Consider the following 25,001-nt stretch of genomic DNA (forward strand, 5'->3'; position numbering starts at 1 on the left):
AACCTCCGCCTCCCGGGTTCAAGTGATTCTCCTGCCTCAGCCTCCCGAGTAGGTGGGATTACAGGCATGTGCCAGTGCGCCTGGCTAATTTTGTATTTTTAGTGGAGATGGGGTTTCTCCATGTTGGTGAGGCTGGTCTCGAACTCCTGATCTCAGGTGATCGCCCGCCACGTAGCCTCCCAAAGTGTTGGGATTACAGGCATGAGCCACCACTCCCAGCCTGTTTTTCTTTTAACAGTCAGGCCCCTCTTCAGTAGGGTTGCTATGGTTTTCTGAGGGTCTATTCCAGACCCTATTTGCCTGGGTCCCTCCCACACTTGGAGGTGTCACCAGGGGAGGCTGCAGAACAGCAAAGATGACTGTTCCCTCCTTCCTTTGGGAGCTCTGTCCCAGAGGGGTACCAACCTGATGCCAGCAGGAATGCTCCTGTATAAGGTGTCTGGCAACCACTGTTGTAGGGTCTTACCCAGTAAGGAGGCATGGGATCAAAGACTTGCTTAATGAAGCACTCTGGTGGCCCTTTGGTGGAGGGGGTGCACTGTGTGGGAGGAATCCCACTCATCCAGACTGCCTGGATTCCTCAGAGCCAGCAAGGGGAAAGACTAAGTCTGCTGATCCCCTTACCCCGGGAGATCAGAGTTCTATCCGAAAACCCCTGGCCAGAATGGCTGAAATTCCCGCAAGGAGGCCCTGACCAGTGAGGAAGGATGGGTCCAGGTCTGGCCTCAAGAGGGAGTCTGGTCATGATCTGCCACAGCCGCTGTGCTGTGCTGTGGGGAATTGCTCCTGGGCCCAAACTGCCCAGTCTCCCCTGCACCCACAGGAGAAAATGGCAGACTGGAGCTGCAGTGATGGCTGCTGTCCCTCCTCTGGGTGACTTTCTTGTTAGACAGGATCTTTGGGGCTTTTGAGATGAAGAGAGTGTGGACTGGGACTAACAGAGAAAGTTTTTCAAAGACTTTTTGAGGAGAAAACTTGGGAAAAGTCCTATGAGAGGAAAGCTTACAGAGAAGAAAAGGGGGACTATAAAGTAAATGTGTCTCTGAAGTTTTCCCCCACATGCTGTTTAATTAATGCGATTTAACCCTCCATATACCATCGGAGTTCATTGGACTCAATTATAGTTTTGTTTCTTTTTTTGAGCAGTTCTATCTGTAAAAGTTGATATTTTGTGAAGTTTATTATTTCTTAATAGTCGTATAAAGAACAAAGATAACATATATTTATTTTAAAATAAAATTTATTCTATCTTGCAGTTATCACACAAGTCCATTGAGCCTTCTATAAAGCTAAGATATATTGTGGGATCTTAGTGATCTTCTTTTTCTAACATTTTAAACATTTTGCTATTTTGTTATACTAGGATTTTTTTTTCTTATTCATCAATTGTTTTCGACTATGACTTAAAAAAAAGACTGCAGAGAGAAACAAAAAATAATGGAACCTACTAGAAAGACAAATACAATAGTGAAATTAATAATCATCTTTGAATTTTATCCTGTGTGGCTGAAAGTATTGCATCATCTTTCAAGATGGTGCAGAAGAGGGATCACCATGTGTATAGTATGTTTTTAGCTTTCATTGAACACAGTTGAGAATACTGAGTTTTTCTTTTTCCATCTATAATGACCAAACAGGAGAAAACTGACAGAGGGAGACATTTCACAATTCTTAGACAAATCAGAAGATGAATATAAAGAGCTACAACAAGCTCTCTGGACCAGCACTGTCCCATAGGGTGGCCACTAACTACATGTGACATTCAGGTACTGAAAATATGGTTAGTTTGACTTCAGATGTGTTTTAAGTATAAAATACATACTGATTTTGAAGCTTTAGTACAATAAATGGGAATGTCAGAAATCTTATTAATATTTTTATATCAATTATATGTTGAAATGATAATACTTTGAATATGTGAGATGAAATAAAATGTATTATTAAAATTTAATTTCACCTAGTTACTTTAAAATTTTCTAGTTTGCTACTAGAAACTTCTAAATTACATATATAACATGAAATATACTTATGTTGGACAGTGCTACTTTACACACTAATGTTGATAATGGAATCAATCATGTAAGTGAAATAGACTATGAATCTTTAGATCATGATTTCCTACAAACTTTAATAAATTTCCTCAAATTCATGAATCAATGAGTAAACAACCTGTCTCTATGGAAAATAAAGAAAATAGGGTACTCTCATACAGGACAGACTGTATCACACCATATTTTGCAACAAGAATTTGGACTTTGCTCTTTTGCTAATTGAATATATGACAATATTCTTTTATCTTTTATAATGTTTGTGTGCCAAATTTTTTATTTGATATAAAGAGTTTTGCTATGTTTAACTTTTATTAAAATTTCTAATCAGTTTTTCTGTTATGCCTTTATCCTTCTGTAAATTACTTGAAAAATGACTTTAAAAATACAAAAATTTAGATGGATTTCTTTAGTTGAGATGGTGAATGATGATGACTATTTTCATAGTATACACAAGGGTAAGTACTAGCATATTTGAAACTTACCTTGCAGGTACTAGACTTTGCTTTTTTGGGGGAGGGGGAGACAGAGTCCCACTCTGTCACCAGGGTGGAGTGCAGTGCCACTATCTCAGCTCACTGCAACCTCTGCCTCCTAGGTTTAAGCAATTCTGCTGCCTCAGCCTCCCACGTAGCTGGGACTATAGGCGCGTGCCACCACACCCAGCTAATTTTTGTATTTTTAATAGAGACGGGGTTTCCCCATGTTGGCCAGGATGATCTTGATCTCTTGATCTCATGATCCACCTGCCTCAGCCTCCGAAAGTGCTGGGATTACAGGCGTGAGCCACCGTGCCCAGCCTAGACTTTTTTTTTAAACCACAAATCAGTTCCAACCATTTAGTACATTTGGATTTCAGCATTACGTGATGAGTGGTAACAAAGCAAGTACTATGGAAGTCTTCTTTCTAGATTTTCAATAACATAATTATCAGAAAAGAATGTAAGAACACATTAGGAGACAAAAACTCAGTGCTGCTATAATTTGGAAGAAGAAAGATTAATAGGATTCAGAATGCAGTCACCACAGACATAGATGTTTCTATTTTAAAGAAGATTACTGGTAGAAATAGGCCCTAGAGAAAGCAGGTTGTTCTAGAATTTATAGCATTCTCCTTAGGCATTTGAGGCAAGACCTTAATATATGAAGGATATTATATTGTAATAAACATTTATAAATATTTTTCCATCACTTACTTTGAGTATTTGGAAATACTTCTTAAATGGGTTGAAAAAATGATAAGTGATAACTTTTCTTATGAGATACAGAATTTTCAGAATCCAAGTTATTTTGTCATCTTTGTGTGTTAATGCATAACCTCATTCAAGGAGACAATCAACTTTGTGAAGAAGCAAGCTCTAATCAAACTTAGAAAAGCCCTCCATTTCTCTGAACCTAAGTACAGATAGTACACCACATTGATTGAAATATTTAAACGTATTTCAAAATAACCAATGGACTCTGATACCTGATCTAACATAAACGGTTTAGCTATTGACATGAAGACCTGGGGCTACTATACCCAGCAGCAAATTTCAATTTAACAAAACTATCAAAATAAATTAAACTGATGTTATGAAATCTGCTCGGTGAGACTGAGGGCAGCCAGAGGTCAGACTTTCTTCCTGAGAGGCTGCATCCTTGTGCTATTTACCCTGCTGCCACCTGCACTGTCTGCGAACTTCCCCAAGTATCCAGAGAAAGCCTCTCAAAGGGAAAGGCTAGATTGAGTAATTGTCCTAACCCCTTGGAAGGATATCTTCTCTTAAGGAAATTTTAGTTTTGAAAAGTAATTTTCTTCAGATCATAGCAATTGAAGTATGCTCTCAAAATCAGACTGATTAATTTTGATGGTCTCTCCACTTTCACTACTGTTATTCAACAAAGTACTAGAACTCCTACCTAGAGCAATGAGATGAGAATGAAATAGAGAGCATCCAAATTGAAAAGGAAGAAGTCAAACTATCCTTGTTTGCAGATAATATGATCTTATGTTTGTAAAAACCTAAAGACTTCATTAAAAAATAGCTGTTAGAACTGATAAATAAATTTAGTAAAGTCATAGAATACAAAATCAACATACAAAAATCAGTAACATTTCTACATGCCAACAGCAAACAACCTGAAAAAGAAATCAAGAAAGTAATTCCATTTGCTAGAGATAAAAATAAAATAAAATACCCAGGAATAAACTTAGTCAAATAAATGAAAGAGCTCTACAGCGAAAACTATAAAACATTAATGCAAGAAATTGAAGAAGATACCAAAAAAAAAAAAAAAAAATGAAAAAAAAATCCACGTTCATGGTCTGGAAGAATAAATATTTTTAAAATGTCCATACTGCCCAAAGCAATGTACAGATTCAATGCAATCTCTACCAAAATGCCAATGAAATTCTTCACAGAATTAAAAAAAAAAAAAAATCCAAGAATTGTATGGAACCACAAAAGACCCAGAATAGCCAACGATGCCCTGAGCAAAAAGAACAAAACTGGAGGAATCACATTACCTGACTTCAAATTATACCACAGAGATATAGTAACCAAAACAGCATGATACTGGCAGAAAAATGAAAACAGACCAATGGAGCAAAATAGAGAACCCAGAAATAAATTCATCATCTATAGTAAACTCATTTTTGACAAAGGTGCCAAGAACATACATTGGAGAAAGGACAGTCTCTTCAATAAACGGTGCTGGGAAAACTGGATATGCATATGAAGACAAATGAAACTAGACCCCTATGTTTCACCATATACAAAACTCAAATAAAAATGGATGAAAGACTTAAATCTAAGACCTCAACTGTGAAACCACTAAAGAAAACACTGAGGAAACTCTTCAGGACATTGTTCTGGGCAAATATTTCTTGAGTGATACTCCATAAGCACAGGGAACCAAGCAAAAATGGACAAATGGGATCACATCAAGTTAAAAAGCTTCTATATAGCAAACCAAATAATCGACAAAGTGAAGAAGCAATCCACAAATGGGAGAAAATATTTGCAAACGACCCATCTGACAGGGGATTCATAACCAGAATATATAAGGAACTCAAACGATAGAAAAAAAGAAAGAAAAAAAAAAAAAAAAAAGCTAATACTCTACTTAAAAATGAACAAAAGATCTTAATAGATTTCCTCAAAAGAAGACATACAAATGGCGAATAGGCATATGAAGAAGTGCTTGACATCACTGACCATCAGAGAAACGCAAATCAAAACTAGAGGAGATATCATCTCTCCCCAGTTAAAATGGCCTTTATCCAAAAGATAGGCAATGACAAATGCTGGCAGGGATGTGGAGAAAAGGGAACCCTCATACACTGTTTGTGGAAATGTAAATTAGTACAGCTACTATAAAGAACAGTATGGAGGTGATATGGTTTGAATTTGTGTCCCCACCCAAATCTCATGTTGAATTGTAATTCCCAATGTTGGAGGAGGAGCCTAGTGGGGGGTAATTGGACCATTGGAGCAGACTCCCCTTTGCTGTTCGCATGATAGTGAGTGAGTTCTCATGAGATCTGGTTGTTTAAAAGTGTGTGGCACCTCCCCCCTTTCTCTATTCCTTCTGCTCCAGCCATGTGAGACATGCCTCCCTCTCCTTTGCCTTGTACCATGATTGCAAGTTTCCTGAGGCCTCCACAGCCATGTTTCCTGTACAGCTTGTGGAACCTTGCGTCAATCAAACCTCTTTTATCTATAAACTACTCAGTCTCAGGTAGTTCTTTATAGAAATTCGAGAATGGGCTAATATAGAAAATTAATGCTAGGAGTGGCTCATTGCTATAAAGATACCTGAAAATGTAGAAGCAGCTTTGGGACTCAGTAATGGGCATAGGTTAGAAGAGTTTGGAGGGCTCAGAAGAAGACAGAAAGATGAGGGAAAGTTTGGAACTCCTAGAGACTAGTTGAATGGTTGTGACCAAAATCCTCATAGTGATATAGACAATGAAGTCCAGGCTGAATTGGTCTCAGATGGAGATAAGGAACTTATTGAGAACTGGAGTAAGGTAACTTTTGTTATGTGTTAGCAAAGAGGCTGGAGGCATTGTGCCTCTGCTCTGGGAATATGTAGAATGGTGAACATGAGAGAGATGATTTAGGGTATCTGGTAGAAGAAATTTCTAAGCAGCAAAGCATTCAAGATATGCCCTGGCTGGTTCTAACAACCTATGGTCATATGCATGAGCAAAGAAATGATTGAGACTTAAACTAAAATCTAAAAGGGAAGCAGAGTGTAAAAGTTTGGAAAATTTGCAGCCCAGCCATGTGGTAGAAAAGAAAAACCCATTTTCTGGGGAAAAATTCAAGCCAGCTACAGAAATTTGCATATGGAAAAAGGAGCCAAATGTTGATAGCCAAGATAATGGAGAAAACACCTCAAAGACATTTCAGAGAAATTCATGGCATCCCCTCCCATCATAGGCCTGGAGGCCAAGGAAGGAAGAATGGTTTTGTGGCCAGGCCCAAGGTCCTGCTGCTCTGTACAGCCTTAGGACATGGTGCCATGCATTAGAGCCAATCCAGGTCTAGTCATCTTAAGGTTTGTATCTTAAAGGTCCCAAGATACCTATTGTTTCAGAAAGTACAAGTTGTAAGCCTTGGAGGCTTCCATGTGGTGTTAAGCCTGTGAGTACAGAATGTGAGAGTTGAGGCTTAGGAACCTCTGCCTAGATTTCAGAGAATGTATGGAAAGGCCTGGATGTACAGGCAGAAGTCTGCTGCAGGGCCAAAGCCCTCAAGGAGAACCTCTACTAGGGTAGTGTGGGGGAGAAATATAGGGTTGGAGCCTACATGCAGAGTCCCCACTGGGACACTGCCTAGTGGAGTTGTGAGAAGAGGGCCACCATCCTCCAGACCCTAGCACGGTAGGTCCACCAACAGCTTGCACCATGCACCTGGAAAAACTGCAGGCACACTCAATGCCAGCCCATGAAAGCAGCCATGGGGGCTGTCCCCTGCAGAACCACATGGACAGAGCTACCCAAGGCCTTGGGATTCTTCCCATTTCATCAGTGTTGCCAGGATGTGAAACATGGAGTCAAAGGAAATAATTTTGGAGCTTTAAGATTTAATGACTGCCCTGCTGAGTTTTGAACTTGCATGGGGCCTTTAGCCCCTTTGTTTGGACTGATTTTTCCCTTTTGGAATAGGAGTATTTATCCAATGCCGGTACCCCCATTGTATCTTGGAAGTAACTAACTGGTTTTGATTTTACATGCTCATAGGCAGAAGGGGCTTATCTTGTCTCAGAAGATACTTTGGACTGTAGACTTTTGAGTTACTGCTGAAATGATTTAAGACTTGGGAGACTGTTGAGAAGGGTTGATTGTAATTTGCAATGTGAGAAGGATGTGAGATTTGGGAGGGCGAGGGTGAAATGCTATGGTCTGAGTTTGTGTCCCAGCACAAATCTCATGTCAAATTTTGTGATCCCCAGTGTTGGAGGAAGAGCCTGGTGGGAGATGATTGGCTCAAGGGGGTGGACATCCCCCTTGCTGTTCTCATGATAGTGAGTTCTCATGAGATCTGCTTGTTTAAAAAGCTTGTGTCACCTCCCCCCTCTCTTCCTCCTGATCTGGCCATGCGAAACGTGCCTCCTTCCTCTTCAACTTTCACCATGATTGTAAGTTTTCTGAGGCCTCCCAGCTATGCTTGCTGTACAGCCTGCAGAACCATGAGCCAATTGATCCTCTTTTCTTTATAAATTACCCAGTCTCAGGCAGTTCTTTAGAGCAATATGAGAATGGACTAATACAGGAGGTTTCTCAAAAAAGCTAAAAATAGAGCTACCACATGATTCAGCAATCCCACTGCTTGGTATATATATAAAAGAAGGAAACGAGCATATTGAAGAGATACCTGCACTCCCATGTTTATTACAGCACTATTCACAATAGCCAGGATTTGGAAGCAGTCTGTGTCCATCAACAGATGAATAGAAAAAGAAAATGTGGTAGATACACACTTTGGTGTACTGGTCAGCCATATAAAAGAATGAGATCCTGTCATTTTCAACAATATGGATGAAACTGGAGGACATTATGTTAAGTGAAATAAACCTGTCACATAAGGACAAACTTTGCATGTTCTCACTCACTTTTGGGAGCCAAAAATTAAAACAATTGAATCCATGGAAATAAAAAGCAGAAGGATGGACAACAGAAGCTGGAAGGGGTCTGTGTGGGGAAGTGAGGATGGTTAATGGGTACAAAAATGTAGTTGGAGAAAATGAGTAAGATCTAGTATTTGATAGCACAACAGGGTGAGTACAGTCAACAATAACTTATTGTACATTTAAAAATAATTTAAAAAGTATAATTGGATTGTTTGTAACACAAAGAAACTAAAAAGCTTGAGTTGATGGGTATCCATTTATCCTGTTGTGATTATTATATATTAATGCCTGTATCAAAACATTTCATCTCATGTGCCCCATAGATATATACACCGACTGTGTACCCATAACAATTAAAAATTGTAAAATATTTTTAACAAGACGATCCTCAGAACATGCTTCCCCTTGCCCAGTCTTCCCTGATGTAAACATTCAGTTTCCAGAGGATGAGCAAGTTGCATATAAAATTTGATTTTATTCAAAATGTTAGTACAGAGTAACCCTTAAACTCTGTGGATATATATTTCTCTCCCCTTTTCACATTACCAAATTCCCTTCCTTCTATACATACAAACTCCTCAACACCCTCATAGAGAATAAAATGTGCCAGCACTACACAGCACAAATTAGTATGCTTGCCTCAAATTATGCCAGTTGTTAGGAACTTTTTGCCATTTGAAGGAGCCAAATGGAGGAAAAAATGCCATGGGTATCTGATGAAACAAATTTGGAGACACTCAAATGCTTCCATTTATAGAGGTTCTTTGCACCACTGGTGCCTCTTGGGGAAATTCTGAAAAACATTCTGTCTGTAAACAATCTGTTTCAGTGCCACATGTTTTCTAAATTTCTTTGCCTGTTGACATTTTACAAAATTAAAAGAACACATTTGCATGAAGACAGGACCTTTTGTTTCTTATACATCTACACTATCATATAAATTAAAAATGAAATAGGTCATCTTGCCCAGTTGTTTGTGAAGGATCATTTTCTAAAGGACACTTCCCAGATATCTGGCCAACCTCATTTTAAATCACTAAGATCTTTTTTATGGCCTCTGCTCTCAAGTTAAATAGCACTTATTATTAAAGTGAGAACTTCTGGAGATAATGCTTCCTTCTTAGGTTTAATTCTGTCTTTTGTTTCTTTTCTTTTTTTTTTTTTTTTAAAGTCTAACTTTATATTGCTATGATTTTCTGGTCTCAAGATAGTTCTAAAACTTTTCCCAGGCACATAATATGATTTTTACTTCCACAAGCCTGAAGTTGTTGGGGACCATGTGATTTCTTTGTCTGATGAAGGAGTGCAGAAATTATATGTGTAACTTCTGGATAGAGCTCTCACAACGACAATTTTCCCCCTCCTTCCCATTGTTGCCCAGATTGCAGAAATGCATTCCCAGAAGAAGCGTCCATCCAGAGAGTTCTCTAGAGACCTTCTGCTTCCCAATTTTAATGGGTTTTATGAAGGAGAAATAAACTATTAAGGTAAATAAAATATTAAGACTTTAGTCAATTGCAGCAGATAGCATTCAAAAAATTAATGATAATCAAATTAAATTAATTGAAATTTTGATCTTTCTTGATATCAGGCAAAAAAAAAATCCCAATTACAAGGATACTATTGCTACTACCTTTCTATGCACTGCTTGAGCTGAAATCTTCAGAAGCATTTTTCTGTAGAGAACTTAGGCTACACTATTTAAATTGGGTGACTATAGTTACATAGGGGCAGGGAACAGAATGGGAACAGGAGAAATAATGTGGATAAATAAGATCTGGGAAAATAACATTACTTACCTTTAGCAGAAGAATCTAGAAATAAAGATTCAATTTACATACTATTTGTGTCCTTTTGTGGCAAAAAGTAAATTCTTAAAATTGAATATATGAACATTGCAATGATTTGTTAAATAAAATATTTTGCTTCCCTAAAGTTTGCAAGCAGATATTCATTTAATTTCTTTTATGTATTAAGAAAGATTTCTCTAAAGGGCTGTCAGTTACAATGACAGTTTCTATTCATATTTTTTTGTCTTGCCTTCAGTGATAACACTATCAATTTCTATTCACATAACCTCATTCATTAGGTTATGATTTATTCTGATCTTTGTGATTGTATGAGGTTAGGGTTCCAGGAAACAGAGTCTGAAAGAGAGATTTGGCTGCAGAAGGCTTATTGCAGATAGCTCCTATGAAAGAAGGAGAGAAGGAAAAATACAGTAGAGGCTTCAGCCAGTTCCAAGGGGAGATATGGAGTTAGGCTAGCCCTTCAAAACTGTTCCCAATCAAAGCAAGGAGGTCACATCTTATGGCCCTGCATCGGAAGTCATTGAATGAAGGTTAATCCTATGAAGAAGGAAGTGGGGCAGGTAATTCTGGTAAATTGCAGCTCCCTCAGCTGAGGGGAATTTCTAGAGACTTAGCTGTCAGTCATCAGCAGCCAAAAATTATTCAAAATGGATTATAGACCTAAATATAAAAAGAGAAACTTCCTGGGCACATACAACCTATCAAGAATAAAGTATGAAGAAATAGTAAACCTAGACTGACCAATAACAAATAACAAGATTGAATCAGTAATAAAAATCTCCCATCAAAGAAAATCTCAGGACCTGACAGCTTCACTGCTGAAATCTACCAAACATTTAAAGAAGAACTAATATACATTCTTCTTAAACTATTCCAAACAATTGAAGTGAAGAAAATTCTTCCTAACTCAGTCTATGAAGTGAGCATTACCCTGATACAAAACCAGGCAAGGACACAACAAACAAGAAAACTACAGGCCAGTATTCCTGATGAACATAAAGGCAAAAATCCTCAACAAAATGCTAGCAAATCCAATCCAACAGCACATCAAAAAGACTATTCATCATGATTAAGTGGGATTCATACCAGGGATACAAGGAGAGCTCAACATTCACAAATCAATAAACATTATTCATTACATCAACAGAACGAAGGCCAAAAACATATGATCATTTCAACAGATGCAAAAAAAAAAAAAAAAAAGCACTTGATGAAATGCAACATCCCTTCATGATAAAAACTCTCAACAAATTTGGTATAGAAGGAATGTGCCTCAGCACAATAAAGACCATATATGATAAGTCATATTTAATATCATACTGAATGGAGAAAAGTTGAAAACATTTTCACTAAAATCACAAGGCAAGGATGCCCACTTTAACCAATTTTATTCAACATAGTACTGGAAGCCTTAGCCAGAGCAATTAGGCAGTAGAAAGAAATACAGGGGCTTCAAACTGTAAAGAAGGAAATCACATTATTCCTGTTTACAGATGACATGGTCTTTTGTATAGGAAACTTCAAAGACTTCACACAAAAACAGATCTTTACAATAAAAACTACCAAACACTGATGAAAGAAATGGGGACAAAAATAAATGGAAAGATTTCTCATGTTCATGCACATATATTAATATTGTTAAAATGTCTTCACTATCCAAAGAAATTTACAGATTAAATGTAATCCCTATCAAAATACTAATGGTATTCTTCAGAGAAATAGATAAAACAATCCTGAAATTTGTATGGAACCACAAAAGACCCCAAATAGCCAAAGCAATCTTCATCAAATAGAACCAAGCTAGAGGCACACTACCTTAATTCCAAATATACTGCAAAGCAATGATAAACAAACAGCATGATACTGGCATAAAATATAGAAATCCACACATTTACAGCCAACTGAGCTTCAACAAAGTTGCCAGTAATGCACACTGAGGAAAGGACTGTCTCTTCAATAAATGGTGCTGGAAAAACTGGACATCCACATGCAGAAAAATGAAACTAGTCTCTTATCTCTTCCAACTTACAGAAATCAACTAGAAATGGATTAAAGACTTAAATGTAAACCTGTAACTATGAAACCACTAGAATAAAATATCGGGAAAATGCTTTGTGAGATTGGTATGGGTGAGCATTTTTTGAATAAGACCTCAAAAACACATTTAACAAAAGCAAAATTAGACAAATGGGATTATATCAATTTGAAAAGCTTCTTTCTGTATTGCAAAGGAAGCAATCAACATAGTGAAGAAACAACCCACAGAATGGGAGAAAATATTCACAAAGTATGCATCTGACAAGGGGTTAATAACCAGAATATATAAGGATCCTGAACAACTCAATAGCAAAAAAAAAAAAAAAAAAAAAAAACCTAATAATCTGATTAAAAATGAGCAAAAGACCTAAACAGACATTTCTCAAAAGACAAATTGCTAACACGTATATTTTTTAAATGCTCAACTTCACTAATTGGGAAAATGAAAATCAAAACCACAATGAGATATAATCTCACCCTAGTTAGAATGGATATTATCGAAAAGACAAAAAATAATGACTGCCAGTGAGAGCGTGGAGAACGGGAGATTCTTATATATTGTTGGTGGGAATGTAAATTAGTACAACCACTGTGGAAAAGAGTAGGGAGGTGCCTCAAAAATTAAAAATAGAACTACTGGCCAGGCCCAGTGGCTCACGCTTGTAATCCCAGCAGTTTGGGAAGCCAAGGCAGATGGATCACTTGAGGTCAGGAATTGAAACCTATCTCTACTTTAAAAAAGTACAAAAATTATCAAGGTGTGGTGGCATGTGCCTGTAGTCCCAGGTACTCAGGAGGTTAAGGCAAGAGAATCACTTGAATCTGGGAGGCAGAGGTTGCAGTGAGCCAAGACTACACCACTGCACTCTAGCCTGGGTGACAGAGTGAGATTCTGTCTATAAATAAATAAATAAATAAATAAATAAGACTACCATATGATCCAATAGCCCCACTACTGGGTATATATCCAAAGGAAATGAAATCAGTATGTCAAAGAGATGTCTACACACTCATGTTTATTGCAACACTATTCACAATAGCAAAGATATGAACTCCAACTAAGTGTCCATCAATGGATGAATGACTAAAGTAAATGTGATTATTTACACAATAGACTGAAATTGTGTCATTTGCAGTAACACAGGTGGACCTGGAGGACATCATGATAAATGAAATAAGCCAGAAAGACAAATACGGCATAATCTTACTTATATGGGGAATCTAAAAAAATTGATTTCATAGAATAGGGAGTAAAATAGGCGTTACCAGAGGCTGAGGAAGGTTGGGGAGATGCTGGTATAGGGTGATAAATACAAAGTTATAGCTAGATAGGAGGAATAAGTTCTAGTGTTCCACTGCAAAGCAGGGTAATTGCAGTTAACAATAATACATTTATATATTTCAAAATAGCTAGAAAAGAGGTTTTTTGATGTTCTTAGCAAAGAAATGATAAATGTCTGAGGTAGTAGATATGCTAATTATCCTAATTTGATCACTACACATGACATACGCATATTAAAACATCATACTCTACCCTATAAATATGTACAATTATTATGTGTCAATTAGTTTTTAAAAGATGAAAACAACAGGAAAAAATTTCTAAAAGTATAACATTCCTAGAATAAAAATTAGAAAAAATATTTTGTAACCTCGGGCAAAGATTTTTTTAGATCAGATGTCAAAAGAATGGTCCATGAAAATACAAATTGATAAATTAGATATCATCAAAATAAAAAACTTCTGTTCATCTACAGGCATTACTAAGAGAATTACAAAACCAAGTACAGACAGGAGAAAATACTTGCACAATCTATATGAGATGGAGTCTTGCTCTTGTTGCCCAGGCTGGAGTCCAGTGGTACGATCTCGGCTCACCGCAACCTCTGTCTCCCGGGTTCAAGTGATTCTCCTGCCTCAGCCTCCTGAGTACCTGGGATTACAGTCATGCACTACCATGCCCAGCTAATTTTGTATTTTTAGTAGAGACTGCGTTTCTCCATGTTGGTCAGGCTGGTCTCGAACTCCCGACCTCAGGTGATCCGCCCACCTCGGCGTCCCAAAGAGCTGGGATTACAGGCGTGAGCCACTGCACCTGGCCACAGAATGACTAAAATTTTAAAGGCTGACCTTCGTAGGCTTGCAAAGAATGTAGATGAACTAAAATTTTCATGCATTGCTGGTGGGGATGTTAAATGATACAATGACTTTGGAAAACAGTTTAGCAGGTTTTTAAAAGTTAAAAGTACACCTACCATATGAATCTACCATTCCACTCTTGTGTATTTTCCCAAGAGAAAAGAAAGCATATGTCTATACAAAGACTCATGCATGAATATTCATAGAAGTCTTATTTTTCAGAGCCTAAACCTGGAAATAATCTAAATGTCAGTCAACAGACAAAGGATTGTCTTAGTCTGTTGTGTGCTGCCATAAAAGAACATCTGAGGCTGGGTAATTTGAAAAGAAAAGAGGCTTATTTGGCTCACGAATCCGTAGGCTGTAAAAGAAGCATGGTGTCAGCATCTGCTTGGTTTCTGGTGGATCTCAGACTGCTTCCACTAATGGTGGAAGGAGCAGGAATGTGCAGATATCACAGGGTGCCAGAGGAAGCAAGGAGACAACGCAGGCAGGTGCCAGACTCCTTTTAACAATCAGCTTATTGAGAACTCACCCCCAAGAGAGGAGGATGTTAATCTATGCATGAGGGATCCACCCCCATGACCCAAACACCTCCTATTAGAACTCCCTCTAACACTGGAGATCAAAGTTCAACATGAGATTTGATGGGGACAAACAAGCCATATCCAATCTGTAGCAGGGATAAACAAATTGGTACCTCCAATACAATGGGAAATTATTCTGCAATAATAATGAGTTATTGAGTTATCTACAACATAGATACATTTCAAAATTATTTTTCTAAGTGAAAGGAACCAGTAAAAAAGGGTACATTCTGTATGTCTCCATTTATAAAAATCTCCAGGAAATGCTTGAGGGGTGTGGGCAGGTGGGGAGAGGCAGGTGGGGGAATTCCTAAGGCGCATGAGTAACTTTTGAGGGTGGTAGATAGGCTCATTATCCTGATTGTGGTGGTAGTTTCACATGGTATCAAAACTCATCAACTTGTATACTTTAAATGTGTCAATTATGTCTTAGTAAAGCTGAAAGGGAGAGAAAGAAAGGAGAGGCAAAACAAAAAGTTTTAAGATGTAATTTCTTACCTATTAGAATGGTAAAAAAATTAACCTTTTTCCCAGAACAGCAACAAAGCTTTATTTAAATATAGATACATATACAATTCTATATTGTTCTCATCTTAACAAGAAAGAGTGATATCTCCTTTAAATCACTTATTTAAAACACAAATGATATATTGATAACCTTGATTCATTAACAATTTGAAAGTTTGTTCATCAAAGGAAAGAATCTTTTGACAGTCATCTTAGAATGTTAAAATTTATAGATACCAGAAATATGGCCAACTGTATGTTTCCAGCAAAGCTAATAGCATATTACACTGAGTATTAAAAGAAGAACAGAATTTATATAATTTGACACAACTAAGACACTGCTTGCTTTCCCCAACTTATCAAATATAACATCTTTTAGCTACTTTAAGGTAACTTTGTAAAACTGACTTTTTATATAGTGGGCTATGATTTGATCTTACCAATTAAAAACCAGAAAGTGCTTTCATTATCTTTGGCACTTAAAATCGTGATTCTTTAATAAAGTCATCACTAAATTATTACTTGAAAGTTAAAGGGCTTATGGGATTTTATAATAAGCCAGTTTTGCACACTGAGTAAAATACTTCATATATATTCTAGAGCTAATGAAGTCACACCCATAGTCTTGCTTTTAGATGTGCCACTCCACATAACCAATGACATTATATGTTTTACATTGCTCATTTCTATGCATCTAGATTCTCAGAAATAGATCAGAAGGAGCGGTCCTGATCCTATTTAGGCCAACCCTTCTTGCAATAGAATTATTATTTCCTAAACAATTTCAAATGAGATAATTTATATGCACTAGCTATTCTGTCAGAAGATGTTAAAATGCAGCAAAAGCAATCAACAACATTCAAATTCTCCAGCAGGCCCAAGGTATAGATAGGGTTGAGATAAATGGGGACTACCTGGCACCTGAGAGTGAATTTAAGTAAAGTCTTACTGGATTATCCCATCAGGTTCCTGCGACAAAGTAAACACATATTCTTTGATCACTTAACATCCGGAGCTCCTTGAATCTCCCCGAATCTCAATTTCTAAACTGGTAATAATAATAATAGGAAGAAAATTATCAATATAATAATGACGATGCCAGACACCACCCTCATGTGCTGCTCTACAGATTCAGAGGGACAGGGAATTTCAACCACCTGCTACTATGCCTGGAGCTCAGTCTGTTTGTTTTATTTCAAATGATATAGATTGAGAGCCATTTTGATGTCTGAAATTTTGTCCCAGAGATTAACAAAGCCCAGTCCTTTCTCTAGGAATGCACAATTTACCAACAGAGTTCAAAAGTCAAAGTAGATTCAGAGAATGGTGCAGTAAAGGCAAATAAAGAACCACCAAGACACGAAGGCAGAGAGAGCGGAGTTAATTCTGCTTGGTGGTCAAGAAATCTTCAAAGACTTGAAAAGATTTTCTCATCTCTGTCTTCTCGACCAAAACTAAAAGCAATTATTTAAAAGAGGCAACTGAGATCCACCACCTGCAATTTGGTTCCTCATGGTTCACAGCAGAATTCATTCTGCTGAGTTCTGTGCTCTGTGAGTTCCATGACTTAAAAGGGACTGTGCTGTGAAGGGAGGCAGCAGTAATCATGGATATCACTACCACCTTGAAGTCTCTAATCCCAACTCCCTCCAGCTAAATGTATTTCTTTAGAAATATTAAAAAAACAAAATCAGAAACTGAAGCAGAACCAGTTCCTTCAAGCCCCAGGGATCCCAACCTTGCCAAATGTAAATTGGAAAATATGGATTTGGAACTCCAGGAAGCTAATTGGAGCCCTGGGTAGAAATCCTAAAGGTAGTAGGTAATTGGCACCTTGTCCTTTTCAGTATAGATACTGCCCACGAGAGGGTTACCTCTAGGGTGCTGGTTGATTAGCATCCTTAAAAGACAAGGCAGTTAAGTAAAGATTGCTGACCTGAAGAGTCCCATGTACCAAATTCAAGGGTCCCTACCAACCAGAGAAAAACTATTTTCATATGGTCCAGTGAGGCACACTCTTTGGGCAACAGTATCATAAACAGCTCCATTAAATGAAGTAAAACTTCATTATCGGGTTTTCTTAGCTTACAAAAAGCAACATAAGATTAAATTATCACTAGAGTTAGAAAATACATTTTTAATTGAAACCAAACTAATTTGATTTGCCTTTGGCTAATATTTATTCAAGAGAAACTCTCTTTCTGAAAATTATTATACATTTGAGAGCTACGTCCAGTTTGTTTAGGACCAGGTAAAATGAACTGCACTGAGAAGAGAGATGTTAACATTTTATGATCAAAAATAATTGCACAGAAGTGAGATTCTAGATATATAACTCACAAGAGAATCAATTCTTCTTAGCTGGTGATAAGGTTTGGATCTGTGTCCCTGTCCAAATCTCATGTTAAATTATAATTTCCAATGTTGGAGGAAGAGGCCTGGTGGAAGCTGATTGGATCATGGAGGCAGTTTCTTGTGAATGGTTTAGTACCATCCCCTTGGTGCCTTGGTGCTGTTCTCATGATGGTGAGTTTTCAGGAGATTCGGTTGCTAAAAAGTGTGTAGCATCGGCCCTCTCTCTCTCTGTCTCTCTCTCTCTTGCTCCTACTCCCACTGTATGAGATGCCTCACTAACCCTTTGCCTTCTGCCATAATTGGAAGCTTCCTAAGGCCTCCCCAGAAGCAGAAGCCACTACACTTCCTTTATAGCCTGCAGAACCATGAGCCAATTAAATATCTTTTATTTATAAATTACCCAGTCTCAGGTATTTCTTTAGAGGGGTGCGAGAATGAACTAATATAGCTAGTGATGCTGGGATTGCAAGGGAGCGGTAGGCCAAAACTGCTGAATCCAGAAAGAAATAGAGAAATTAAAGAACAAAGACCCCTGGCCCGCAGGGAAGCCCAGTGGAATGCTATCAATTCCAAAAACCATGCTCCTGTGCACTCTCAGGCACTTAACCATTTTCACATCCCAAAAATCTTATTTGAAGTAGACTAGTTAAGTCTCATTATCTTCATTCTACAGATGAAAAGTAAAGTTTGGAGAGTTTAAATGACTTGGCTGTCATCACACAGTTGGAGATGGCAAATGTTGGCCTCACTCCAAGTCTTTTGATTCCTAGTCTGTAATTTTTCTCCATACTACACTGCCTCTATATTAGAGCTGAAAAGATTATTCCAGAAATATCTCTGGTAGAGTCCAGAGGGTCTTCAACCTGAATCAAAGGAGATTGGGGAAATATAGACAGCTATATTTTTTATTTTTAAAGAGAAATCCTCAAACTTACATGAAAGTAGAGAACTGGTATAATAATTTTCTGTGTACCCATCACCCAACTCCAGCACCTCTCAGCAACCCACAGTTTCACTGGAGGCCTGGGGGGGGACAGTGGTGCTCAGGTAGAAAGGATCCAGCTTTCCCCAAGACATAATGGAGCTCATGGTGGAAGAAGTCTTCAAGGGTCAGAGTGACTTACTTGAAAGAGAAGAAAACTAGATATATCTGGAATAGACTGTGATTTAAACCTAAGTCTAGCTAAACCAAATAGTGTGTTGTACCCAATGTGTATCATTCATGTGTGAATTCCAGGATTTCCTCATACACAAGCTGACACTTCAAAAAATAGCCCAGGATGTCTATAGTATTGTAAGGCCACGGAGAGCAGTGTGGCATTTATTACATGTCAAAATAAGAAAGGCCATGCCACATCATGCCTAACTTTTCCAAAGCTCCAGTAACATCCCATAGTTACCACTCCACTCCATTTTACCTCAATCTTCTACTTGGAAAACAGCTTTCTATGTTTTATTTCTAAAATCTTTACTAGTAAAATGTGAAAACTAAACAATATCAAGAAAACATCAATATTAATAAAAGAAGTTAGTTTCATGACCTACAATGATTTTTTAAATAAAGAATTAATGCAAACTTCATTTCTTACCGATGCTTTGTGTTCTTGTTGTACATCTGACTCTGAAGTTCCAGACGTCATGCTGAAATAAAGTAAAAGTTTAGAATTCCAAAATTTTATTTCAGGCACTCATGTGCGCACACACACCCCCGCACCTACATTGAATAGATCATTACACTGTAACATTTAAAGTAAATTTTCTAAAGTATTTCCTCCAAATGTCAATTTCTGGACATTTCTAAAGGAAATAAAAATAGTGGAATGTAAACTTTACTCGCAGAAGATAAAATAGCCTTTAAAGGTTCTCTTGAGAATAAGTACTCTGAACAGTACAATCTGTTCTGAAAACCTGAAAAATCTGGTATTTCAACTGAAAAAAAAAGTGGAGAGAAGAATTCATAAGAATCAGCAGACGTGGAGAATTCTTTGTCTCCTACACTGTTCTCTCTCTCTCTTCTCTCTCTGTCTCCTGGATCATTTCCATTAGCTTATAAACATGTTGTTATTTATCATGCCTAGAGCCTTCTTACTGCTTTAGTTTCCACTTGATTATACTAAACTCTTTTGCTTTTCAGGTTACAGAAAAACGATATTCTCACTGTCTCCAATTCTTCCCCTTCTATTTTTCTTTCTTTTTTTCTAAAGCCACTGTAATCAGACTAGTGCCACTACTAGTACCATTCCACAGAAACTGCACTTGTCCAATTCACCAAAGATCTCTGCATTCTTATACCCAGTGATTATTTTTCACAACTCACCTTAACAGCTTTTGACATGACTCATCATTCTCTCTTTGAAATACTTTCTTCACTCAGTTCCCAGCACATCCCAGGGCCCTGGAATATTTTTCTCTAAGTCTATCCACTTGGCTTACTCTTCCTTCCTTCTTGTCTTTTCTCAAATGTCACCACTTCAGTGGGACCTACCATATGTTTCTCATTTAAAATTTAACCCCTCACCTCATCACCATACTCTTTTCTCTGTGATAACTTATCACATTCTAACATGCTATATAGTTTGCTTATTTATTATATTTTTTATGTCATCTCCCAACTGAAAATGTAAACTTGTTGAAGATAGGAAATTTTTTCTGTTCTTTTTTGTTACTCTACCCCCAGCCTCTTAAAGAAGGATAGCATAGTCAACAAATATTTGTTGAATAAATAAATGAATTATCTAATAAACCTCATAGATTTAATAGGTTCCTTTCTGTTGTTGCCAATCAATAAAGCCTTACTTTTTTTTTTCCCCCTGAGATGGAGTCTTGCTCTGTCACTCAGACTGGAGTGCAATGGCACAATCTTGGCTCACTGTCTCCGCTTCCTGGATTCAAGTGATCCTCGTGCCTCAGCCTCCTGAGTAGCTGAGACTACAGGCGCCCACCGCCACACCTAGCTAATTGTTGTATTTTTGGTAGAGACAGGGTTTCACCATGTTGGCCAGGATGGTCTTGATCTCTTGACCTCATGATCCGCCCACCTTGGCCTTCCAAAGTGCTGGGATTACCCACGCCCAGCCAATAAAGCCTTACTTTTAAATCCCAAGGTACTTTTATTATTTCCTATCCCACTATCTTCCTCATGAATATATAGTTTTATTTCCATATGTCTGTGCACATGTCTCTCTTTTACTTAGTTTTCAAAAAATTTGAAATCATTTACAAATGTTCATAAAGTAATCAGTGACTACTGAACAAAATTAATTAAGTTCTCCCTTACTGGAAGGAGGCACTGGGGCTCTAAGAGATGTAATTGCTTTTCTCGCATGACACCCTAATCAGCAAAAAACCCAGTATTTTGGTACTTTCTACTTGACAACACCTCTTTATCATGAAATGGAAAACAAACTCTTGGTCATCACAGTTACTGGACAAACCAACAAATGGCTTTAAAGGATCTTAATAAACTGAGCCCTCTAACAAATTTTATCTTCTATCAGTGAAACTCATGAAACGGATGTTTTCCCTCAATTGAACGGCCTAATAGTCCAGAGTGTGTGTTTATCCTTTTCTTAGTTGTTTCCTCCGGCCAGAACACTCATACTCTCTTCTCTGCTTGTTGAAATCTTACATGTCTTCACACCCTAACTCAAATGCTGCCTCTCCCTGAAGGCCCTCTGACCCTACCGGTCAGAAGTATTTCTTGCCTTTATATTGCACAAGCAGGTTTTGGGCATCTACCTCTTGCAGCCCTTATTATGGCTCATGATGTATGTGATTATTTCTCTACCTGTGTTTTGCATTTCTCAGTAACACCCTCATAGGGGACAAGGGCTGTGCTTCATGTATTTTTTATGCTGGGCAAGAAAGTCATATTCAGTCACCGAATGAAACCAAACAAAACATGTGAGTGCAATACCCTTATGTGCATACTCAGATGTGCCACAAATGCATCACAGAAAGTACAATTTGAGACTACTTGTAAAAAATAATGCCTGAAACAAAACTGGTGATTTAAAAATGAGAGCTTTGGCTGCCTGACAATTATATTTAAAGGTCATGAGTCATGGCCTCAGAGTAACCATGGCAACCCACATACACAGGAGAAGTCATGTTGTACAATAATTAAAGGGGGAAGAAAGCTTTAGAAAGCCTATTAGCTTTGAGATAAAGACAACATATAATTAATAAATGTGTTTATGAAGTTTGTTTTTTATTGCATTGTTTTCTTACTTTAGGGTTCACTGGAAACCTGGAAAAACTTTAAATTTCTACTGGCAGGGAGTAATGAGATGACATATCAACCTTGCATAGTTTTTTTCTCAGTGCGTTATAAGAACATTGAAATTTCCTCCTTTAAATGAAATGTCTTTCTATCTGGTTTCTAAACTTTTTACTTCATACTTTTTATGTCAAATTGGAGGATTAATTAGTCACCAATTAGTCTGGGTGAATAAAGGATTTTAATAAAATTGGTGAGGAAATACAGCTATTGAGCACTTAATTTTTATAGGAGAGGATTTCCCGGGAAAATTCTGTTTTGTTCCTTAGATTAATTACATCCAGGGCCTAACTCTCCCTTACTTAGACAACGTAGGAGCAAGTTCCCATTCAGTTTATGTAAACTGTGGAGAAGGTCTGTTTCAAGGGCATGAGAAGAGAAAAGTGGAAGGCAAAGGAGAAGGGAAGGCAAACAAGACACATGGGACCAGTTTGTTCCTGCTTAGAAGTGAAGAAGCTGAACTGAAGTCACCTACAGATCAACAAGAATAGCGTGACACTCCCCAGCCTCCTACCTCAAAAGCCCGGCTTTCTACCTGCCCAGAACACTCAACTCCACACACCAGGAGTAAAAAACACTAACAATAATTTACAGAGAGAGCAAAGTCCTGCTTTTCACTTGGTTTTTCTGCTGATTGTATACTGGGCTATTCATTTGAAAGTTGTTCATCACAGGGCATTTTCCCTCCATTTGGTAACTTTATGTTCAACTCTCCAATTGCCTACATATTGATATGTTATCTCTTCAGCTGCTTTGTTCTGGGAAATTAAAAGAAAATGAGTGTTTGCTAAATTTCATTAGCTTTAATAAATGGAAAAAGCCTTACTCCCTCCCATAGATTATTTAATTTTTGAGGCTTATGGAATCCTTTGCACAAATAAACAACATTTTACATAAAATCTTAGATTTGTGAGTTTCTCACATCATCCATAGACCATAGACCCAAGGTGAAAAGCAAGTAAAAACAAGGCTCGCACATTCACATAAGGAAAACACGTTTTAAAACTTAACAAAGCAGGCCAGGCACAGTGGCTCACGCCTATCATCCCAGCACTTTGGGAGGCCAAGGTGGGCAGATCACCTGAGGTCAGGAGCTCAAGACCAGCCTGGCCAACATGGTGAAACCCTGTCTCTACAAAAATACAAAAATTAGCCAGGTATGATGGCAGATGCCTGTAATCCCAGCTACTCGGGAGGCTGAAGTGGGAGAATCACTTGAACCTGGGAGGCAGAAGTTGGAGCGAGCCAAGATTGCTCCATTGCACTCCAGCCTGGACAACAGAGTGAGACTCTGTTTCAAAAACAAACAAACAAAAAAACAAACCAAAACTTTAAAAACCAGAACCACGGTTGCATGTGAACATCCCACAAGGATACTGCCTTATAGGATGTAGCTCCTGCTACAGAGATGTGGTCAACTCTCGCTCAAGATTTAAAAGAAAATTGTAAATGGAAGATATTTCCACATTTGAAAGGGAAATGAGTATGGTGTCAACATGCAAAATTTCTAGTAATTAAATGCAGATCAATTAGAGAAGTGAACTGTACTTCCATATTTCTAGCCAGCATTGATCTAGGTTTTTATGTGGGGAACCTGTAGAGGAGGAATGACCCAGCTTTTTGTGTGTGCATCTCTTGGCAAGAGGGTAGTGAAGATGACATTTCATTTCAACTGTAAGAAGGCTGGCTTCAAACCCTCCCCCTTCCCACATCAGCAAAAATGGCTGTGGTGGGTGAGTGTGTGATTTTTAGAAGACCAATTTGTTCAACAAATATTTATTGAACTCCTACTGTGTGTCAGGCCATGCCCTGTGATCTGGGAAGATGGCAGCTTTCAAGGTGGGGGTCACTCTCCAGGAAAGGATAAAAAATCTGTCTGTCTGTTATTATTCCCCAGACTTTAAAGAAAGATTTTCTTTGAAGTACTGAGTGAAAGCTACTTTATCCAGGAATTCCCATTAATTATTTTGGGCTGAGAGGAGCTGGGAACTCACCTGCATCTCTCTGAGCTGTCAGACTTTGGGACCACAGATTTCTTGCTACAGCATTGTCCCATCTCAAGTCAGGCCCACTGGGATCCCTTATCGTTGGGACAGACACCAACCAACTGGCATCATTCCTTAGAGTTTTAGAATCCCTGCTATTGCTCTGCTGTCCCTTGTTGCTAGGCTACCACAATGGCTGTGGAAAAGACAGTTAATTTCCCAAAGAAAAAAATCTCGGTTACAAAGCCGCAGTAACCTCTCAAAACATCTCACAAATCAGATCCAGGCATGAGAATAGGTGAAGAATCACCACATAGTCATCATTTCTGTTAAACTCATTCAAAGTGGAACAGAAACAGTGGTTTTCTGCTCAAACCAAGGCATGTTTACATCCAGAACCAATGCTAAGGAAACAGCCACACTGCTGTCTGAGAGGGGTGCACACCCAGAAATGCATTGGCTTATAGGCAATCAGTGATTTCACCACAAACCAACCCCTTATTGTGATGATCTGCTTTCCCTGGGACCCACCGGCCACAGACAGAAGACCCCACCTGGCCATATTCTCATGAAAGCTTCTTTCCTAACACAGGATTGTACAAGTGATTCATTGTGCCTGAGTAGCTGGTATTTTGCTCATTGTTCACCTGCAGCCGCTGCTCCAACTTCCCTGTCCAAAGACACCACCTACTTTCTCCCAGCCAGTTGCTGCATCTCTCCCTGGATGCCTTTGTAGACCAGGTATCCACTTCACTTTCTGCTCTGACAGGAAGTACATGTAGGATCCCTGCAGTCGACAGCTAAGAATCACTCCTGGATTGTGGTCTGTATGTGCTGGAGCCACCCAACCTAGTCACACTGCTCATCCTAAAATAAATTGGATTGGCATGACAGCAATGTTTCTAATCACAGAATTTGTTTCTAGGGTTAGAGCATTATAGAGCAAGTAACTACAATAGTAACAGGAATGAATATTAAGACTTATCTATTAAAGAGTATAATTAGCATTTACTTCTTCAACAAAACTTTAAGTGACCCAGCCCCTCAGTAAAACAACCCTATGAATAAAATTAAGAACTATTGAGCAGTTGTTGTTCTGGATAGAAAAGCCAACACTTAATGGGTAGTTG

The 25,001-nt window shown here is 38.1% G+C and overlaps 1 protein-coding gene across 1 annotated transcript in view; it reads right to left on the bottom strand.

Moving 5' to 3' along the window:
- The window catches only part of CCDC192 (coiled-coil domain containing 192), a 243,168-nt gene extending 218,519 nt beyond the window's left edge, over positions 1–24,649 (bottom strand). The window contains 3 exon segments of the mRNA XM_023198022.2: positions 19,197–19,248; positions 23,881–23,993; positions 24,563–24,649. Coding sequence (XP_023053790.1) covers positions 19,197–19,248; positions 23,881–23,993; positions 24,563–24,649 — 252 coding nt within the window.
- Between the last annotated feature and the right edge of the window lie 352 nt (positions 24,650–25,001).

Source organism: Piliocolobus tephrosceles, chromosome 4 (genome assembly GCF_002776525.5).
Source record: "Piliocolobus tephrosceles isolate RC106 chromosome 4, ASM277652v3, whole genome shotgun sequence".
NCBI lineage: Eukaryota > Metazoa > Chordata > Mammalia > Primates > Cercopithecidae > Piliocolobus > Piliocolobus tephrosceles.